Genomic DNA, 17,111 nt, shown 5'->3' with positions numbered 1-17,111 from the left:
GTTTATTTCATGACATCTTTTGATAGTGTGTTTTAACTCTGATACATAGAGAACAGAAAGAAAAAACAATGTGATTAAAATGTAATTAGTTGTTCTGGATATTGTATTAATTTTCAAGAAACAAGAGGCCCATATTGGGTAGTTTTATTATTTTTAATTATTAAACCTGTCTTAATGGTATGCAACCAGTTATACATATATACAAGAATATGTAGAGGTTAATATTTATTTTATTTTTGATGTTTTTCTAGTAAATGACAATAAATGTTGCTCAATTTATCTATGTCAGACTTTTTATTCATGCAAGATGTACTAGATTTTATGAAAAACATTTCCAAGAAAACACGTTTTGCATGGTTTCTTTCTTTTGCCAAAATATTTGTATTTCTTGTATAAATATATATATATATATATATATATATATATATATATATATATATATATATATATATATATATATATATATATATATATATATATATATATATGACGACAAACGAATTGATCGAGAATAGTGAAACGATGTGAAGAACCAATTTTTTTGTGACGCTAGTTCCCTGACGCTAGTATATGCAATTATAATGAAAAGTAAACCTTACTTTACTTTACAATCGACATACTACACCTAGAACAAAATTAAAAATTTTGTTTCCTTTTGTAGAGATGGATTTAGATTACAACCAAGGATAATTCGAGACCTGAACGATCTAACCCTCTTCAACTTTTAGAAAACTTTTTTGGTTTAATAAAGATGTTGCAAGGGACAGGAACAGGAACGACTTGATTAGGGAAACAGCCTACAGTCTCAAAAAAGATTCAAGAACAAAAACTGCAATGGTTTGGTTATGTCAGACTTATAAATGAGTATTATGTGGGACAAAGGATAGGGTTTTTAGAAGTTGATGGAAGTAGAGGTAGAGGAAAACCGAGGAGAAGATAGAAGGACTGTTTGGCAGAGGACTCCAGAGGGAAAAAATTAGGTGAAGAAGACCCGATGGATAGAACAGCGACCCCTGAAAAGAAAGAACAGAAAGATGTTGCAAGAATCATCAATATTATGATTAGTACATATATGCAAAAGGGCATTTGGAAGTGGATTCCTTTAAAAAAAATTTTAGCAGTCCCTTATGATTGTCTTTATAGAATGTCAATATTATCTAACAGTTTAAGAGGACCGTTAAATGTTAAATTTTGGAAATCTCTTAAATTTAACGGCAATATTACAGAATACACCCCTTAGGGCCAGGATCCTAAAAACAATTTTCAAAAAATCGAAATCGTTTTTTCAAAAATTGCCAGAAAATACTCGATACTTCGGTCCCGAAGGCCCGCGCGACCTTGGAGTAGGTAGAGAAGAGGGGAGAGTGGTGCGCGTCAAGCAGGTAATGCGGCTACTTAAGGGGGCCGGGTGACCGTAGCTTTTACTTTATTCGGCTTTTGTCCAAACAACGTTTTCTCAACTATTGCACTTATCAACATGAACCAAACGGCATTTTACTCTTTAGATGTCTCTATGGTCGGTACTACAACCCCAAATATTCATTGTTATTTAAAAAAGGTATAAACAAGTAAAAATGCAAAAAGGGTCGAAAAATTGAAAATTCCGTTTTGTTTTTTTTCGGAGAAAATGTTTCATTGTAGTATCGACCATAGCCAATTCGATGCAGAATATAAAACCATTTTGTTCTCTGCTTTCAAATGATTCGTTTTCGAAAAATGATGACATTCACCGAAAAATTGGACGAGTTTGAACTTAATTGAAGTTTGGAGCTTGGATTACTTTGAAAAAGTAGTTTAATTTATGTACTTTCATCTATAAGAAGTTTGATTCTGGAATATCTCTTGTACTATAAATAATATTTATTTAAAAAAAAACAGGTTTTTTGGAGGAAACTTGCCTCAACTAGTTAAAATAACATAAAACGGTTCTTCTAGACTATACATACTTCTACCGGTTCATAAAAATTATTAAATTCTAAACTAAATTTTCAAAAAAACAACTTTTGACGAGTTTTACGGGCGCCACGATGTTGTTTAGATTTTACTTATCATAGTTTTAATTACAATTTTAAAGGCAAAAATGTCCAAAACAATTTGAAACCAAATTATTTGAAAAAAACGCTGGCAACAAAATATAAGCAAAACACTGGGAGCAATATGTCCGGATGTTGCAAATTATTAAATTGCATTATATTACAATTCTCCCGCTAAATAGATCAAGGTCAATTTTAGTATGAGTTAGACCTTGTAACAATTTCGGAACTATTTATATTATAATTAAAAAGGGCCTATACCTAATTAGAACCGAAATAAACATTATTCTTTATTAAAATTCGTTTTGGATGGCAAATAAACAGTTCTGATTGTTAATGAATTTGTATTTAAAAATATTTTTTCAAAGAAAGAAGAGAAAAAGGTTGTGTCAGATGTGTAACAGTAAGTATAAAACATTTATAGTTACTTCTTCTTCTTATAGTGCCGTGCACTTATAATGCGTTGGCGAATTATCTTAAGGCCAGATGTCTGTCTTTTGTTATGTGCCTGTCTAGTTCTTTATATTACGTAGCCACGACATTTATTGCAGCCTACTCACCTCTTGTCCTTAATCTTTCCTTGGATAATTAGTTGAGAATTTGCGTATGATCCTCTCATGATACGGCTCAGATATCCAATTTTTCGAACTTTGATCAAGTTAAATAATTCTACCTCAGTGGTTGCCATTCTTAAGAGTTCCTCGTTTTTTATCCTATATGTCCATGGTATGCGAAACATTCTTCCAAATATTTAGAAGGCCTCCAACTTGTTGATAAAGGATATTTTTAACGTCCATGTCTACATGACGTATAACAATACAACAATGCATAGCATTTAACCATCCTGTAGGGGATATTGAGGGAAAGTAATTAAGTAAGAAACTAGCTTCAGAACAATGTTGAGGAAAAAATTGCGGTTGCATAGCAGCGGTTTAAATTTAATAAAAGCTTGTCTTGTTTATTCGGTACGGCATTAGCAGAGTTTGGAAAACTTTTGCGAGACAGTGTAACGTCACTGCCGGTAAGCGTTGAATCTGCATTACCGACCGAGCATGAACCTAAGCCAAGACCTGAACCATTATTTGTTAACTGTCAATTCTTCTTCTTTTCGGTCCGTTAATTATTCTGCGTCTGTCAACTGCCGATTCTTCTTCTTTTCCGTAGCTAATATCAGAACGAAGAAGAATTAATGGACCCAAAAGAAGAAGAATTGACAGTTAACAAATGGTTCCCGTCTTGGCTAAGATTCATGCTCTGTCGGTAATGCGGATTCAACGCTTACTGACAGTGACGTCACACTGTCTCGCCCAAGTGTCGGGGTAACGAATTGGGTATCCATTGACCTTTATGCAAAAACATTCTCACATAAAGGTTGAACAGTACAGGAGATAAAATACACCCCTGCAGCAACACTCTTCTTCTTCTTCTAGTGTCGTCTCCACTAATGAAGGTTAGCTATAACCATTGCAAATTCGTCTCTATCTTCTGCTTGTCTTAAGAGCGTCTGTGTGTTTAAACCGGTCCAGTCGTGAATGTTTTTCAACCAGGATATTTGTCGTCTACCAGGACCCCTTTTTCTTTCGATTTTACCCTTCAGCTGCAACAACTCGTACTTATCATTTCTAAGTATATTCCCCAAATATGCTGTCTTTTGTCCTTTAATGGTGGTCAAAAGATCTCAGTCTCTTCCCATTCTGTACAACACCATTTCGTTAGTAATATGATCGGCCTATGGTATCTTTAAAATTCTCCTAAAAAGCCACATCTCAAAAGCCTCCAGTTTTCTTATTAAGTCAACATTAACAGTCCAGGCTTCGACACCATAAAGAAGAATAGAATGGATATAAGATTTTACCATCCGATAAATTTTTGATTTCGGATTCAGATCTTCTGTAATCCAGACTCCTAAGTATTTCATTTTGTCCACTTGTCCAATATCTTCATTTTTTATGGACCCTTGTAATGACTTTGACCCTCGTACTGATAACCATGGTATTTGTTTTCTTTATGTTTATTGTTAAACCAAACTGTTCCCCAGTATCACGCAACCCTCTTAAAATTTTAAATTCCTATGTGCCTATTGATTTGTTCATTCGTGCTTTTTAATTCCAATAGAGATGCTGGATTACTCTTATATCTTTCTCGTCACTGTTGAATTGTGTAACATTATTATCATTGTATTATGTTCTTTGTGTCAAACGATTTTTCATAATCGAGGAATGTGATTAATATATCCTTTTGTTGGTCAATGCAGTTTTGTACAAGAGTATCAAACAGAAAGCTGTTTCATGTACCCAGCCGCACATGAACCCAAATTGTGTTTCGCCTCTAAGCTCTTCTAGCTTTATGAACATTCTTGTGTGGAGGATTTGAAGAAATACTTTAAGCAAATGGCTTATTAAACTAATCATTTGTGATCTTTGGATTTTACCGCATCTTGTGATTTAGGGATCATTATAAAGGTTTAAAACAGCTGATTCATTAATATAGCTGGTGTTATATAAGGCACTGAAAATTGTTACCATCATGTCGATGTTGTCATCTTACAACAGTTTTATGACGTCCGTAGTAATGACATCCGGTCCAGGGGTCTTGTTCAGTTTTGCTACTTTTATAGCGAACTTCACCTTGGTACGAATAATGGGAAGGCCGGATAAATACATTGCTAATACTCTATAGTATATAAACAAACAATAAGGCTCGCAGTTCCAAAACCATTTTTCTTTATTTTGTCTTAAATAATGATTATTTTACGTGTAATTGATTTGAAATTATTGTTTAAAGACTAATTATATATTAAGTATGAAGCCACAAGTGCAGCCGATCGGCTAAACTGTTGGAGAGTTTGTTGTACAAAAATCAGCGCTACTTCGTCATTTGGTTTACGGATAAGACGGATGGATGGAGATAAATCTTGCAACGAGACATAAATAATTGAAGACTACTGAGTCAATTTTAACAAACAATCTGGTCACCCTCGAGAGATATTACTGCCACTGGAGATTGTAGCTTATGAATGCCGCCAAAACGTAAATTGGGCCTTTATTTAAACGACAGGCTAGTCAAGCACTTTGAAGACAAACTCCTGTTATACCAAACACCCCTAAACCTAGGTATGACAATCAATAAAACGCTAAGCTTTTTCTAAGCAGAAAGCAAAATATTATTCTTCAAAAGCTGTGCCACATAGAGTTCCTCAGCGACTACACATAGATCGACAGCATTGTGTCTTGTGAATCCCATAGAGGAGTACTGGGCACCGATGTTGCTCAATAACCTGCACACTAAACGTGTTGACGCCCAACTAAATCAGGCTTTGCGTATTATATCAACCAAAAGCAAGGCAAGGCCAACGTACTGGCTACATATAAAAATTAGCCCCGAAAATAGAACATCTGGTGGAGGAATGGAGAGAACGATTTCCGAAGTGGAAATTGAAACGTCAATAAACGTACTTTAACCTTTAATTGGGGCTTATTCCCATTTAAATAGTAATTACTTTAAAATGCCACAAGAAAATAGCTTCAGAACTATATATATATATATATATATATATATATATATATATATATATATATATATATATATATATATATACATTATTTATTTTATTAGCGAAGCCACCCACATATTCAACCAATGTAACACTAATGAATTTCATTTGTCAATATCCTTGCTCTTTTATTCATTAGCACACAAAATAACTATTATCAATAGGTATTAGTCTGCCTTACCATCTATTTTATCACATTAGACACTATTGCCCAAATGGATAACGTCATGGCTCATATGCAGGGTCACACTGTGACTGTATTCATGTAATTAACTGGTTTTTGTTAACAAATAATTTAACTTCATAATTAATTATTTATTAAATTCACCTTTTAAAAAGATTTTTCAAATTTTAATTACAACACTATGTTGCTGTAAAATCAATTTTTACACAAAACATCCTTAATGGATTATTGTTGAGTGGTTGCCAAAAATCCACTATCCGCTCTCTTGAGGACCTGTCAATTTCAGCAAAAATTTTTACCTCCTCCTCGGCCTAATCAGTCGGCTATTACTATTAGTTGGACTAAGTTGTCCACCCTTTGGATGTAATAATTCGCAATAATGTCCATGTAAGAAAAGGGTTTCTGGATCTATTTACGTAGCTAGTTTCAACTACTTTTAATGTAAGTATTTTCCACATGTTTTGTAACTTATCGGTCAAAATTTTACTTTAATTTTTTTTGTTATTTTAAAGGGGAAATTTTCTTCTTTTTCACTGATGATGGTCCGACTGGACCGAAAACGTTTTGAAGATTTTTGTAATCCTTTTGGTTAAAATTTTTAAATTATTTTAATAAATAATAATACCATTATAGACAAGAAGTTCTTACTTCTATGTAAGATTTTAATGCAATACAATCCCTCGAAAAAAATTCTTATTTGGACTTTTAGAAAATTATCATGTCTTCTGAAATTATAAAATATACAGTTAAATAAAGTATGTTACTAATAAAGGAAGTAACTAATGACGAAATATACAGTAAAATCAAGAAACTAATTGTGTGGTTGTATATTACTGGAAAATACACTGAAATAATCCCCAAATTTGTTTAATTTGTTTTCCAATCAAGCTAAGTGACGTCACAGGTTTATCATCTCCATTCAACGTCACACAATTCTATTGGAAATGTGGGTAGTAATTTCTACATCATTATTTAAAACTGTACTCTTTGTCGTCGATATTTTCTGTTGTAATTCATATTAACACATGTATTTTTATCTTTGGCACTTACCGCAATGACAATATAATGTGGTTATTGTGCAAGTACATATACGACATTTAATACAAATTGCAAATATTGCATATATTTTAATATAAGAAGAGAACTAATGAATGTATACAGCAAAATATTTAATAATAGTCCAGCCGCCAGAGATATGGTCTCTAAAAACGGACAGGCTGGATTTTAAATGGAAATTAGACTGGCGAAATAAATTTTTTAAATAAAATTTGTATTATCATCATCATCAGTGGTGCTACAGCTCTAGTTGAGCCTTGACCTTCCCCAGTCTATTTCGCCAGTCGTTTCTGTTCATCGCCAACCGTTGCCAATTTGCCGCGCCGATTTTCCTTGCGTCCTCGTCCACACCGTCCCTCCATCTCAGTCGTGGTCTGCCTCTACTCCTATTTCCCACTGGGACCGATAATAGAGTTTGTCTGGGTGGGTAATTTTCATTTGCTCTTGAAAAATTTGTATTAACACGACGGTAAAAATTCGATATTTTTTATCAGTGTCCTATCAACAACTCAAAATGCGTTTTAAATGTGCAGTTTTTGCATTTTACTCCAAATGAAGTCAGTTTCTGTAACGCTGTTAAATAAATAAACGTGGCTCGATTTTTGCCATTTTTTACGATTCTCAAGAGATCAATAAATTTTATCACTTTCATTGACCGGTCGCTGTGGACTGTTTAGCATTTAAATTATGGCTAAAAAACACTAAATTTATACTTTTACATTAAAAAGCACTACAAGCGTTCTCAAGTCACGGTAAATGCTTCCACTAAGACGGCATCAGGTGAAATTAGGTGTAGTTTTGAAACACGTACTTGTGCTTCTTAAAAAGAAACAGTTTTAAACGTTTTATTTGAAGTATAAGACCACATATAACGTTCTCCTCATTTTTCACAAAAACATATAAAATTTGAATTGAAATTGAAGCTGAATGTTTCTACTATTAATTGCGTAGAGTCGCTTTATTGACGGTCATTGACAGAATAGAAAGAAGAGGTTTAAAATGGTTTGGACACCTTTTGAGAATGCCTGACGAACGTTGGCCCCAAAAACTTCACAGATGGAAGCCCCCTGGAAGAAGAAAAAGGGATAGACCTCGACGCTCATGGAATGAAGGAATTAGAAAAGCAATGGAATCGAGAAGTTTGAAGGAGGAGCATATCTTAGACCGGGAGGATTGGCGACAAAGAACGGGAATACGGCAAAATGTACTATATTTACAAGTTGGATCCTGAAATTTCAAGACTCGTCTGCATGAAGCGACGATATATATATATATATATATATATATATATATATATATATATATATATATATATATATATATATATATATATATATATATATATATATATATATATATATATGTTCGGAAAGATTTCCGCGGTTAGTACAATTAAACTTAGAGCTAAGATTAATATTATTATAAAAATTAATATTAAACTCACCAGACTTCCGGATTGAACCGCGTCGATATCCATTTTGCCGAGCTTTCGACATCCTCTCTGATGTCTTCTTCAGGGCTTCCGAGGTCTCAGTCTCTGTTCACTACTACTAGTGAACTAGAAGTGACTAGTGAGTGTAGTAGTGTCTGGGGGCTCGGGAGACTGAGACCTCGGAAGCCCTGAAGAAGACATCAGAGAGGATGTCGAAAGCTCGGCAAAATGGATATCGACGCGGTTCAACCCGGAAGACTGGTGAGTTTAATATTAATTTTTATAATAATATTAATCTTAGCTCTAAGTTTAATATATATATATATATATATATATATATATATATATATATATATATATATATATATATATATATATATCGTCGCTTCGTGCAGACGAGTCTTGAAATTTCAAAGGACACCGATGTGTGTTTCAAAACTACATTACTATTTCAGCTACAAATTGATCCAGACTTTTCGATAGAAGTGATACATTTTATTGATTCCATAAAAATCACAAACAATGACAAAAATCGCGCAATGTTTATTTATTTAGCAGCTTTATAAAAACTGACTTCATTTGCAGAAAAATGCAAATTGGGTACAAAAGCTGCACTCTTTGCCTTTAAAACGTATTTTGATTTTTGTCGATAGGACACTCTGATCAAAAGATATTGAATTTTTGATACGACATATCGTGTTGATACAAATTTTATTTAAAAAATTGATTTCGCGCGCGTTACTGACATTAAAAACCGCCGGTCGCTTCAAGCGTTGTTTCCGCGAGCGGTTCAATCTACTCAAAAAGTACTGACAAACGTTTTTGTGCAAAATTATCTCAGCTATATTTCTTGTTTGAAATACTTTTTTCCGCGGTCTACAGATTCTTAGTAAATCGATTTTTTCTAAATGTTCCCCCTACGAGGAGGGGTTTTAGGGTAAGCCAGGGTAGAAGTGGCAAACTTTTTTTCATATTTTCTGGATTCCCAAAATTTAGATTATCATCAAAATTCAGCTTGTTCGTATGATTTTTAGAGGTTTAATGGCATTTTCATCTCTGGCGACTGGACTATAATCATTGCTTATAGTTTTAAATGCGTTTTAAAAAAATGCTGGTTAAAATACAAGTAGAAATTAACTTTAAGATTTTATTGACGTAAAAATACAACCAAAATTTTACAAGAAGAACATAATTTGTTTTGTATAAATATGTACTATAATATTCCATTGCTTTAGTTATTTGTTGGCAAATATGTTGACCAAAAAATGGACTTACAACATACGTTTATCGAATACTCAAACAAATCAAATAAACACTCTTTTAAGACTCTTGAAATATGCTACAAACATTTATCTTAAAAAGAATTAATTTCTTAGTAATATAACGATAATTTTTAGAAAAGCACTAGACACAGTTTAAAATGCGCTCATAATAGCGAACACTCCATAAGAACTTTTATTCTTCGATTTTGTATATTTACCTTATATCTTCGTTGTTTGTTTTTTTTTTTGATATTTTATATGTTATCTTTAAATGTACTTTCATTTCCGTTGTTTCTGATATTCTTCGCGTTATGTTCATATCAGCTTGGGCTACAGCATTTTAAGCCAGTAATGGTTTAGCCACAGCTTTCTAAATTCTGGACTTAATTTCAGTTAATATAAACTGATTTCTACAAATAGAATCTTCTAGACATCAAGACATTCTGTTCTCTATAAGTATTTGTTATTTTATCCCTTACTCTATTTTTGTCAATGGAGAAGCTTTTAACATTGTGCGATATTTTTCTAAACAGCTTTGTAACACAATTATTATAACAGATAACCTTGAGAATTTAAAAACATTTGTAGAGAAATAAGACTATTCATGTAAAACCTATGAATTGAAAATGATTTTAAAAAAAAACACAATTTATGGTCATTTCAAGGAAAGATAACGTCCCGGGTAATCTTGTCAAAAGCAATGAGCTGCTAGAGAGGCTGAATATCTTGGTAGCTGGTTAGTCCAAATACTAGATGCTTTACATTAAATAAAAGTCCTAAAAGTAATAGAAAGAGCAGCATTTATAAAGATCAAACAATTTCTTTGTTGTAGCTAAGCTAAGCTCACACTAAGGCTTCGAATAAGAATGCTAAGATGCTACGTTTTTTCAAGTCTCTTTTATGAATCAAAGCTTAAGCCATCGAGCAAAAAGACAAAAGAGGGAATGTAAAGGCAGTGGGGGCAAAAATATTGTTAGACAGGAAGTGCCATCTTGAGAGGCCACATTAAACAAGGAAAGAGAGACTCTTTCCTTGTTTAAGAAATCAAATTTAGTTGGGTTATGTTATTGCTGATGTTATTGTTTGTCCCAACTGTCACATGAAAGATTATTTGTATTTTCTATTGAAGTTTTTTAACAATTGTTTCACATTTTAGAATATTATTGTTATTATTTAATTAAAACTTTATTGTGTTCTAGTGTTAAAAAAAGTTTTTAAGTGTATTATGTATTAATATTATGTAATATTAATAGTATGTAATATGACAAATAAATAGATAAATTAGAACCCCTACATCACTGTATGATTATTGTGAAGTCTCATGAAATTTAAATTTGGCGCATTCACATTTCCGGATATGTCCGCCATCAGAGGCCACTTTTTTGGTCTCCTTTTCATAACGATTAGATTCCCTCTTTTGTCTTTTTTCTCGATGGCTTAAGCACTCAGGAAAACTGGAATGGATAACCTTGCGGCCTTTGAAAGGACGTGAAAGATCGCCATATTGATTTCCAATCTCCGATGAGGAGATGGAACGTAAATAAGAAGAAAATTTGTATTATTAATATTTATGTTTTAAGCTGTAATAGATTCGTAAGTCGATACCGTTATTTTTATTCCACTTTACATTGAAATCAAAAAGAAAACTAAATAATAGAAAAATACAAAATGGAAAAAAAGGAAATTTAATTTTTGTTTGTTTAAAATATACGCGCAATTGCTTGGTATAATGAAGATATGCTTGATGGCGTTACCATTTATATTATCTAGAAAGTCTTTACACACAAGAAAAGAAAACTAAGAAGTATTTGGTCATAATAAGAAAAATATTTCTTATAGTTTCAATAAACACACAACCAATAGTAAAGTAGCTAAAGAGTCCATAACGGTTAAGAATTTTGATTTAATTCATTCATTAATTGTCATCAAGTTTCTAGTGCTAATTGTATCGACGAGTTTTTGTGTCATTGCTTTTCATGTTTAAAGTGTTTCAAGAAGCGTATTTTTTTTTAAACAGTTTTTTATTCCCTTAGTATTTTTAAATTCACGTCTTCTTTCCTATAATCAATTAGAAATCTTTTCTTTTTATGATTTGAATTATTTAAAAAATATTTACATTATGTATTATAAATGCCACACATCTTGTTTTATACTCCTTCTTCATATGCTATCTACCTTCCAAGAGGGTAGAAAATTATCATGGCAATTTGCATTTTCGATATCGTTGCTCTAAAGATATCGACAGAAGTAAAATTAAACCAAGTTCTCAAATTTTTTAACCAGGAGACGCGTCTTCTTCCTCAATTTTTGTTACCTTATGTTCTTTCTTGTCTTATTTACTGTAACAAGTTATAACTCTCGACTCCCATGGCATGAGAGCATTTATAATTTTTGTAATATTTAAAACTCTTGCTCTTCTCCTATAGTTCTCCCAACCTTGACATTCGTGACTATTTACACAACTTATTTGTAATATTCTTCGGTAGGTCCATAATTCGAAGGCTTCTTGAAACTGTCTAAAACGTCTTTCTTTAATGTCCAAGCCTCCAACCCATAAAATAATACGGCAAACACGTAGTATCTCAGAAGTCTTATCTTTAAAGAAATTGTAATGTCCCTGCTACAGAATACTCTGTTTCAGTTTGGTGAAAGCATTCCTTGCTTGTCATATGCTTGCTGTAATCCCTTCTGTGTAGTCTTAACTAGCTTCTACCAGATAGTCGGCAAACTTTAGTAAATCCTCAATACATTCCGCTGTTAGAATAGTGTCATGTGCGAACCGTATATTATTGATTGATCGATCATTACTTTTATTTCTGTAAATATTTCTTCTAGTGCTTCCTGAATTATTTCCTCTGAGTATACATAGAACTCTTAATTGAATCCCCTTGTTCCCACTGCATTTCTAAATCTAAATTGTGTGTTTTATGGATGCCCATTTTTACATCAAGTTCTCTAGATCATTTGGACCCTCGGCACTTAAGATTTATCTAATTTTAGATTCTATTATTATAAATTATTTGATATCTTTCGCTCTAATATCGAAAGACCGCTAGAAAAAAAAGAAAGTCTGTTCAACTCTCTTTCGTGATGCTGCACAGGCTTTCAATTAAGTCTGACACGAAGCTTTAATACATAAATTAAAAAAAAATTTCCCAAACAGTACTCATAGCTTTTACGGTCACACATAAATTAACGACATTTTAGAATTAAGAAGAAAGACTATTTTTCAGACTTAAAAGATATTAGAGCAGGTGTTCCACAAGGCAATGTGTTAGGCCTGGTCCTATATTTACTATACATGTGTGATATACCTGTACTGAAAGACAATACAGTTGTATTTGGAAGACAATCCAGTTGACAAAAAGGTCCAAAAATAAGTTAACCAAATCCACAAATGGATAAAAAAAATGGGCAATCAAGCTGAATAAAGGCAAATCTGTTCATGTTAATTTTACCAACAAAAAAAATATTATTTATACCAGTTATAATCAACAATATCCAAGTACCATATGCAAATACTGCTAGATATTTAGGTATAACATATAGTCAAACTACGCTGGAAGGCTCACGTCAAGAAACAAATAAAGAACAAAATAAAACATGTATTGGCTAGTTGGAAGAGACTCCACTCTGTTTATCCATAATAAGTTACTACTTTATAAACAAATATTGAGACATGTATGAACTTATTTATAGATGTCCACTACGATAGTGTGCTAGGTAAAGCAATATACCAATAATGCAAAGATTCCAGAAAAAAATACTAAGAAACATTGTAGATACTTGGCACATGGCAAACAATGACCTCCATAAGGACCTAGGAATGGAAACTGTAAATATAGTCATCAAGGCGGTAGAAAGTCACGATCAACGTCTTAATAGGCATGAGAATACTGAGACAATCCAGCTCCTCGATACTACTGAGCAACCTAGAAGATTGAAAAGGAGAAAGCCTTATGAACTAGTTTGAGTTATAGTGAAAATCAAAGCATAGTGCTTGTGCGCGTGTTCATGTTCATGAAGAGTGCCCTATATTGTTAGTTTGGATAAGAGACGCACAAAAATGATCTTAAAAATGATAAAACATTTATGGGAAATGCGATATAATCAGTCAAGTCGGAAACAGAAAATTAAGTTACAATTTTATTCATTTAAAAGCTAAAAAAATATTAAATAAATTAGATTATTACATATTATATTAATTTTTCAGTAATTTGCTTGATTAAATTATTGGATAAACAATTTTTTGTTCCACTCGTAGACTGTCCTCCTGTTTAAATGTAAACATATTTTTCAACCAATTAAGTGTTTCTTCGTAACAAAAAAAAAACGGAATATATGTATACAAATCGATTATCTGGACGAACGCTTTTATTGTAAAAATGCGAACACGATATATAAATCGACTTTTTAATGGAAGAATTAATTGTAAAGTAAACAAAGTGCATGGACAAACATAATAGAGTACTATTATATTGAAGAAAATTAGGTATTTTGCTAATAGACATAACATATATCTAAATTTTATTGATTATCAGAAAATTATTATAAAATGAAAAATAAATGTTTATGAACTTTGATAAGATTTAAACTAAGCTTAAAACTCATTAAAAGGCTTTAAAAGTTATACTGTCTTTTCTTGTCGAAAATAAAAGAATATGTAACATCAATTAAAACTTTTCATAAAAAAAAGGACAAATAATTTATCCCAAACTATAAATAAAAGGACTTACCTTAAGTTTCAGTTGCTTTCTGACCTGGTACCCCCTAAACCCAGCTTGGATCTTTGTAGCCGCTTCTGCTTCCATGTTTTTTCCTGACGTGTCGATTTTTCGTCGTTTTTCACTTTCCATACTCTCTGACTGCGATAGACTGATATCGCTGCAGCCGCTACTTTCCGCCTTCGCTGGTAAGTCGACTTTTCCCGGATTCTGCGCATTCCTATCTTCTGCGTCGGCGTCTGAGGCGTCGGTGACGTCGGTCGTTGAAGGTGGACGGAGCGACGTCACGTTTTCGGCATCTGTTGCATAATGAAACATTGGACAAGTTGAAGGTGAGGATTATCGCGGTGAAAAATTGAAATGAACGAAAAAATAATGGATGTGTGTAGTTTTAATGATGCTCGCTATTATTACGTGGGTTATACCAATAATTTTATAAAATGCTATTGTTTTATGGAATAAAATAGCTGTTAAAATTTCTTCAAAATATGTAAATTATTAGAATTAAAAAAAAAATAAATCTTATTTTCTACTTGTCTGTTACATTTCTGGTACCTACATAAATACAAACTAATCAAAGAAATGTCACACAATTTTCTATTGTTTGTTATTTGCTTACATTTTTCCTTATTTTTTTTTAAGTATTTTAATTTCTTTCTGATATTTTAAGAATATCGCTAGACGTCTTATTCTTCTTCAAATGATCTACTTTACATATTGGTTAGAATTGTGTTTTTATATGACTGTCATTTTTTGTTAACTATCCACCAGATTGCCTTGTTATATTTTTGTTGGGTTTTATTTTATCTATGCTTCAATTATAAGAGAAAAATAGAAAAGTTTTAATTCCAACTGAACTGAACGTACCCGATACACATGATAGTTTTAGACAAAAGATCTCGAAATGTTTATTTTTGTGATACTTATAAACAAATTGTCCCGTACCGCTACATTCAGATTTTGGGAACGTAATCTAGGTTTAATTATAAGAAAAACAAACATAAAAATTGTAGTTCCATTGTTAATAAGATGTTAATTTCTACCACAAAAATCTTTAAACAGGTTATGTATATTAACCGAAACAGGTAGAGTGCTCCCAAATACGAATGTGGTCCAGAAGGATGCAAAGAGTCGCACTGCGCTGAGGGGGGAATTGCCTAACACTGGGAGATATTAATTCGAAAAAAGGAGGGTCTTACCTAGTGTTTTGTAGACGATGCGCCTACAGTGTCTGCGGCAGCCTTGTGTGTCATCACTGCATGTGCTAGTCTGCATGTTTCGGCAGTGGATAGTAAACAGCTATATCAGAGAAGAGACCTAAACCTTACTAAGGCCGACAGAAGACAAGAAAGGGAAAGGTCAATTGAAATGTGGATAAACTGTGTGAACCTAAGAGATTTGATAAACTGTGGTCACAGGCGACAGTATTATTTCTTAATACAGGTTTTCAGAGTACTCGCGTATTTTAGGACATCTCTACGTTCGGAAAGGCTGAGACGAATGAATACCTATACTGCGCAGAATAAAAAAAAAACAGATGTGAATATTGTGATTTTTTTATCAAGAAGAAAAAAGAGGAAAAAATACAGCCGGACTAACGGCAAAGGTAAGGGGGAAAGATCTTGTAAGTTGAAGGTATAGGGAATACGTCTTAATAAGCGGCAATCAAGTGAGTCAGACTGTGGGGAAGGAAGAAACGCCCGACTGGGAATCACGCCGTTATAGGAGCGATTAGGACCTTTCACGTACTATCTGGAGCAAGGTTACTGAGCAGAAAGCTCAATTTTCGGACCAAAAAAGGGCTTGACAGGGAAAAGCGTCAGGAAGCCTCCTTGCCGGTAGTCTGTGGATTAGTGAAGTAAGGTTTCGGAAGTTTTGCTCTGTTTTAAAACAGCTATTCCGCTTCCGGATCGCTGGATGACAGAGAAAGGTCTGTTTTAGCAGGTAGGCATTCAACTCGTAGACTACAGGGTGTTTTAACGTACCTCGGGAACTATCGCCGGGACTACAAAAAATGAATCTTGCACTAAGGTCAGTCAGGACTGGACTGAGATGTCTTTCAAAGATTTCAGTTTCTCCTTTATACAGGCGAAAAAAAAGATGTACCCAAGTAAACTAAGAAAATTTGCGGATTTTTAAATTAGGTGCATTCAGATACAGATAAATAGAACAACTCAACAAAAAGCATTGTTTTGTATTTTGAGAACGATTTCCGAAGTGGAAATTCTTGTTGTTAACATTATGAGGAACAGCAAAAGATATGGGATGCTGCAAATAATTCTACAAGAAAAAGTAGAAGGAAAACGGGGACCAAGAAGGCGAAGAATTTCCTGGCTGAACAATCTACGTACGTGGTTCAACACAACAACCACAAATCCTTTTAGAGCCGCAGTTTGCAAAATACAGATTGCCATGATGGTCGCCAACATCCGAAACGGATAGGCACTAGAAGAAGATCCCTAATTCGATTCGCTGGAGTTTAAGAGCTGAGCTAAGTAAGAATGTATTTCTTAAGTAATTGGGGTCTATTTCTTCGCCTTTTTATGTATAGGTACGGATATACTTACTCTCCATCATTATGGTAAGGTTTCTGAAATTATAATCTTTGTAAACATGCTAGTGAGTTTTTTCTGTAGCTTAGCTCCCTCATAATTGAATAACAACGTAACGTTCTAGTATTCATTAGTAACGTTCATTAGAAACTTTCTAAGCGACATAATGTTTAAAATCGGGTTTTCTGTTCAGAAACGTTCTATACGATATCCCAGACATGGCAAAGGTGTTTTCATGTTGTTATCATAGAGGTTGTCAGCACTGTCACTAGCGTTGCCTGCCACTTTTCGGACCTTGTCACGCAGTAACGTTCC

General features: G+C 33.2%; 1 protein-coding gene across 2 annotated transcripts in view; it reads right to left on the bottom strand.

Moving 5' to 3' along the window:
- Window positions 1-17,111, bottom strand: part of LOC140434410 (uncharacterized) — a 153,837-nt gene that overhangs the window by 58,207 nt on the left and 78,519 nt on the right. Inside the window, exon 7 of one of the 2 annotated variants that reach the window (XM_072522653.1) lies at window positions 14,257-14,543. In XM_072522653.1, the coding sequence (XP_072378754.1) occupies window positions 14,257-14,543 (287 nt within the window). Of the gene's footprint in view, window positions 1-14,256; window positions 14,544-17,111 lie in introns of those variants that run through there. The other variant, XM_072522654.1, reaches the window with a different exon arrangement.

The sequence above is a fragment of the Diabrotica undecimpunctata genome, chromosome 2 (genome assembly GCF_040954645.1).
Source record: "Diabrotica undecimpunctata isolate CICGRU chromosome 2, icDiaUnde3, whole genome shotgun sequence".
Lineage (NCBI taxonomy): Eukaryota > Metazoa > Arthropoda > Insecta > Coleoptera > Chrysomelidae > Diabrotica > Diabrotica undecimpunctata.
The sequence above is the reverse complement of the archived record's forward strand: the minus strand, read 5'-3'. Positions and strand labels throughout refer to the sequence as shown.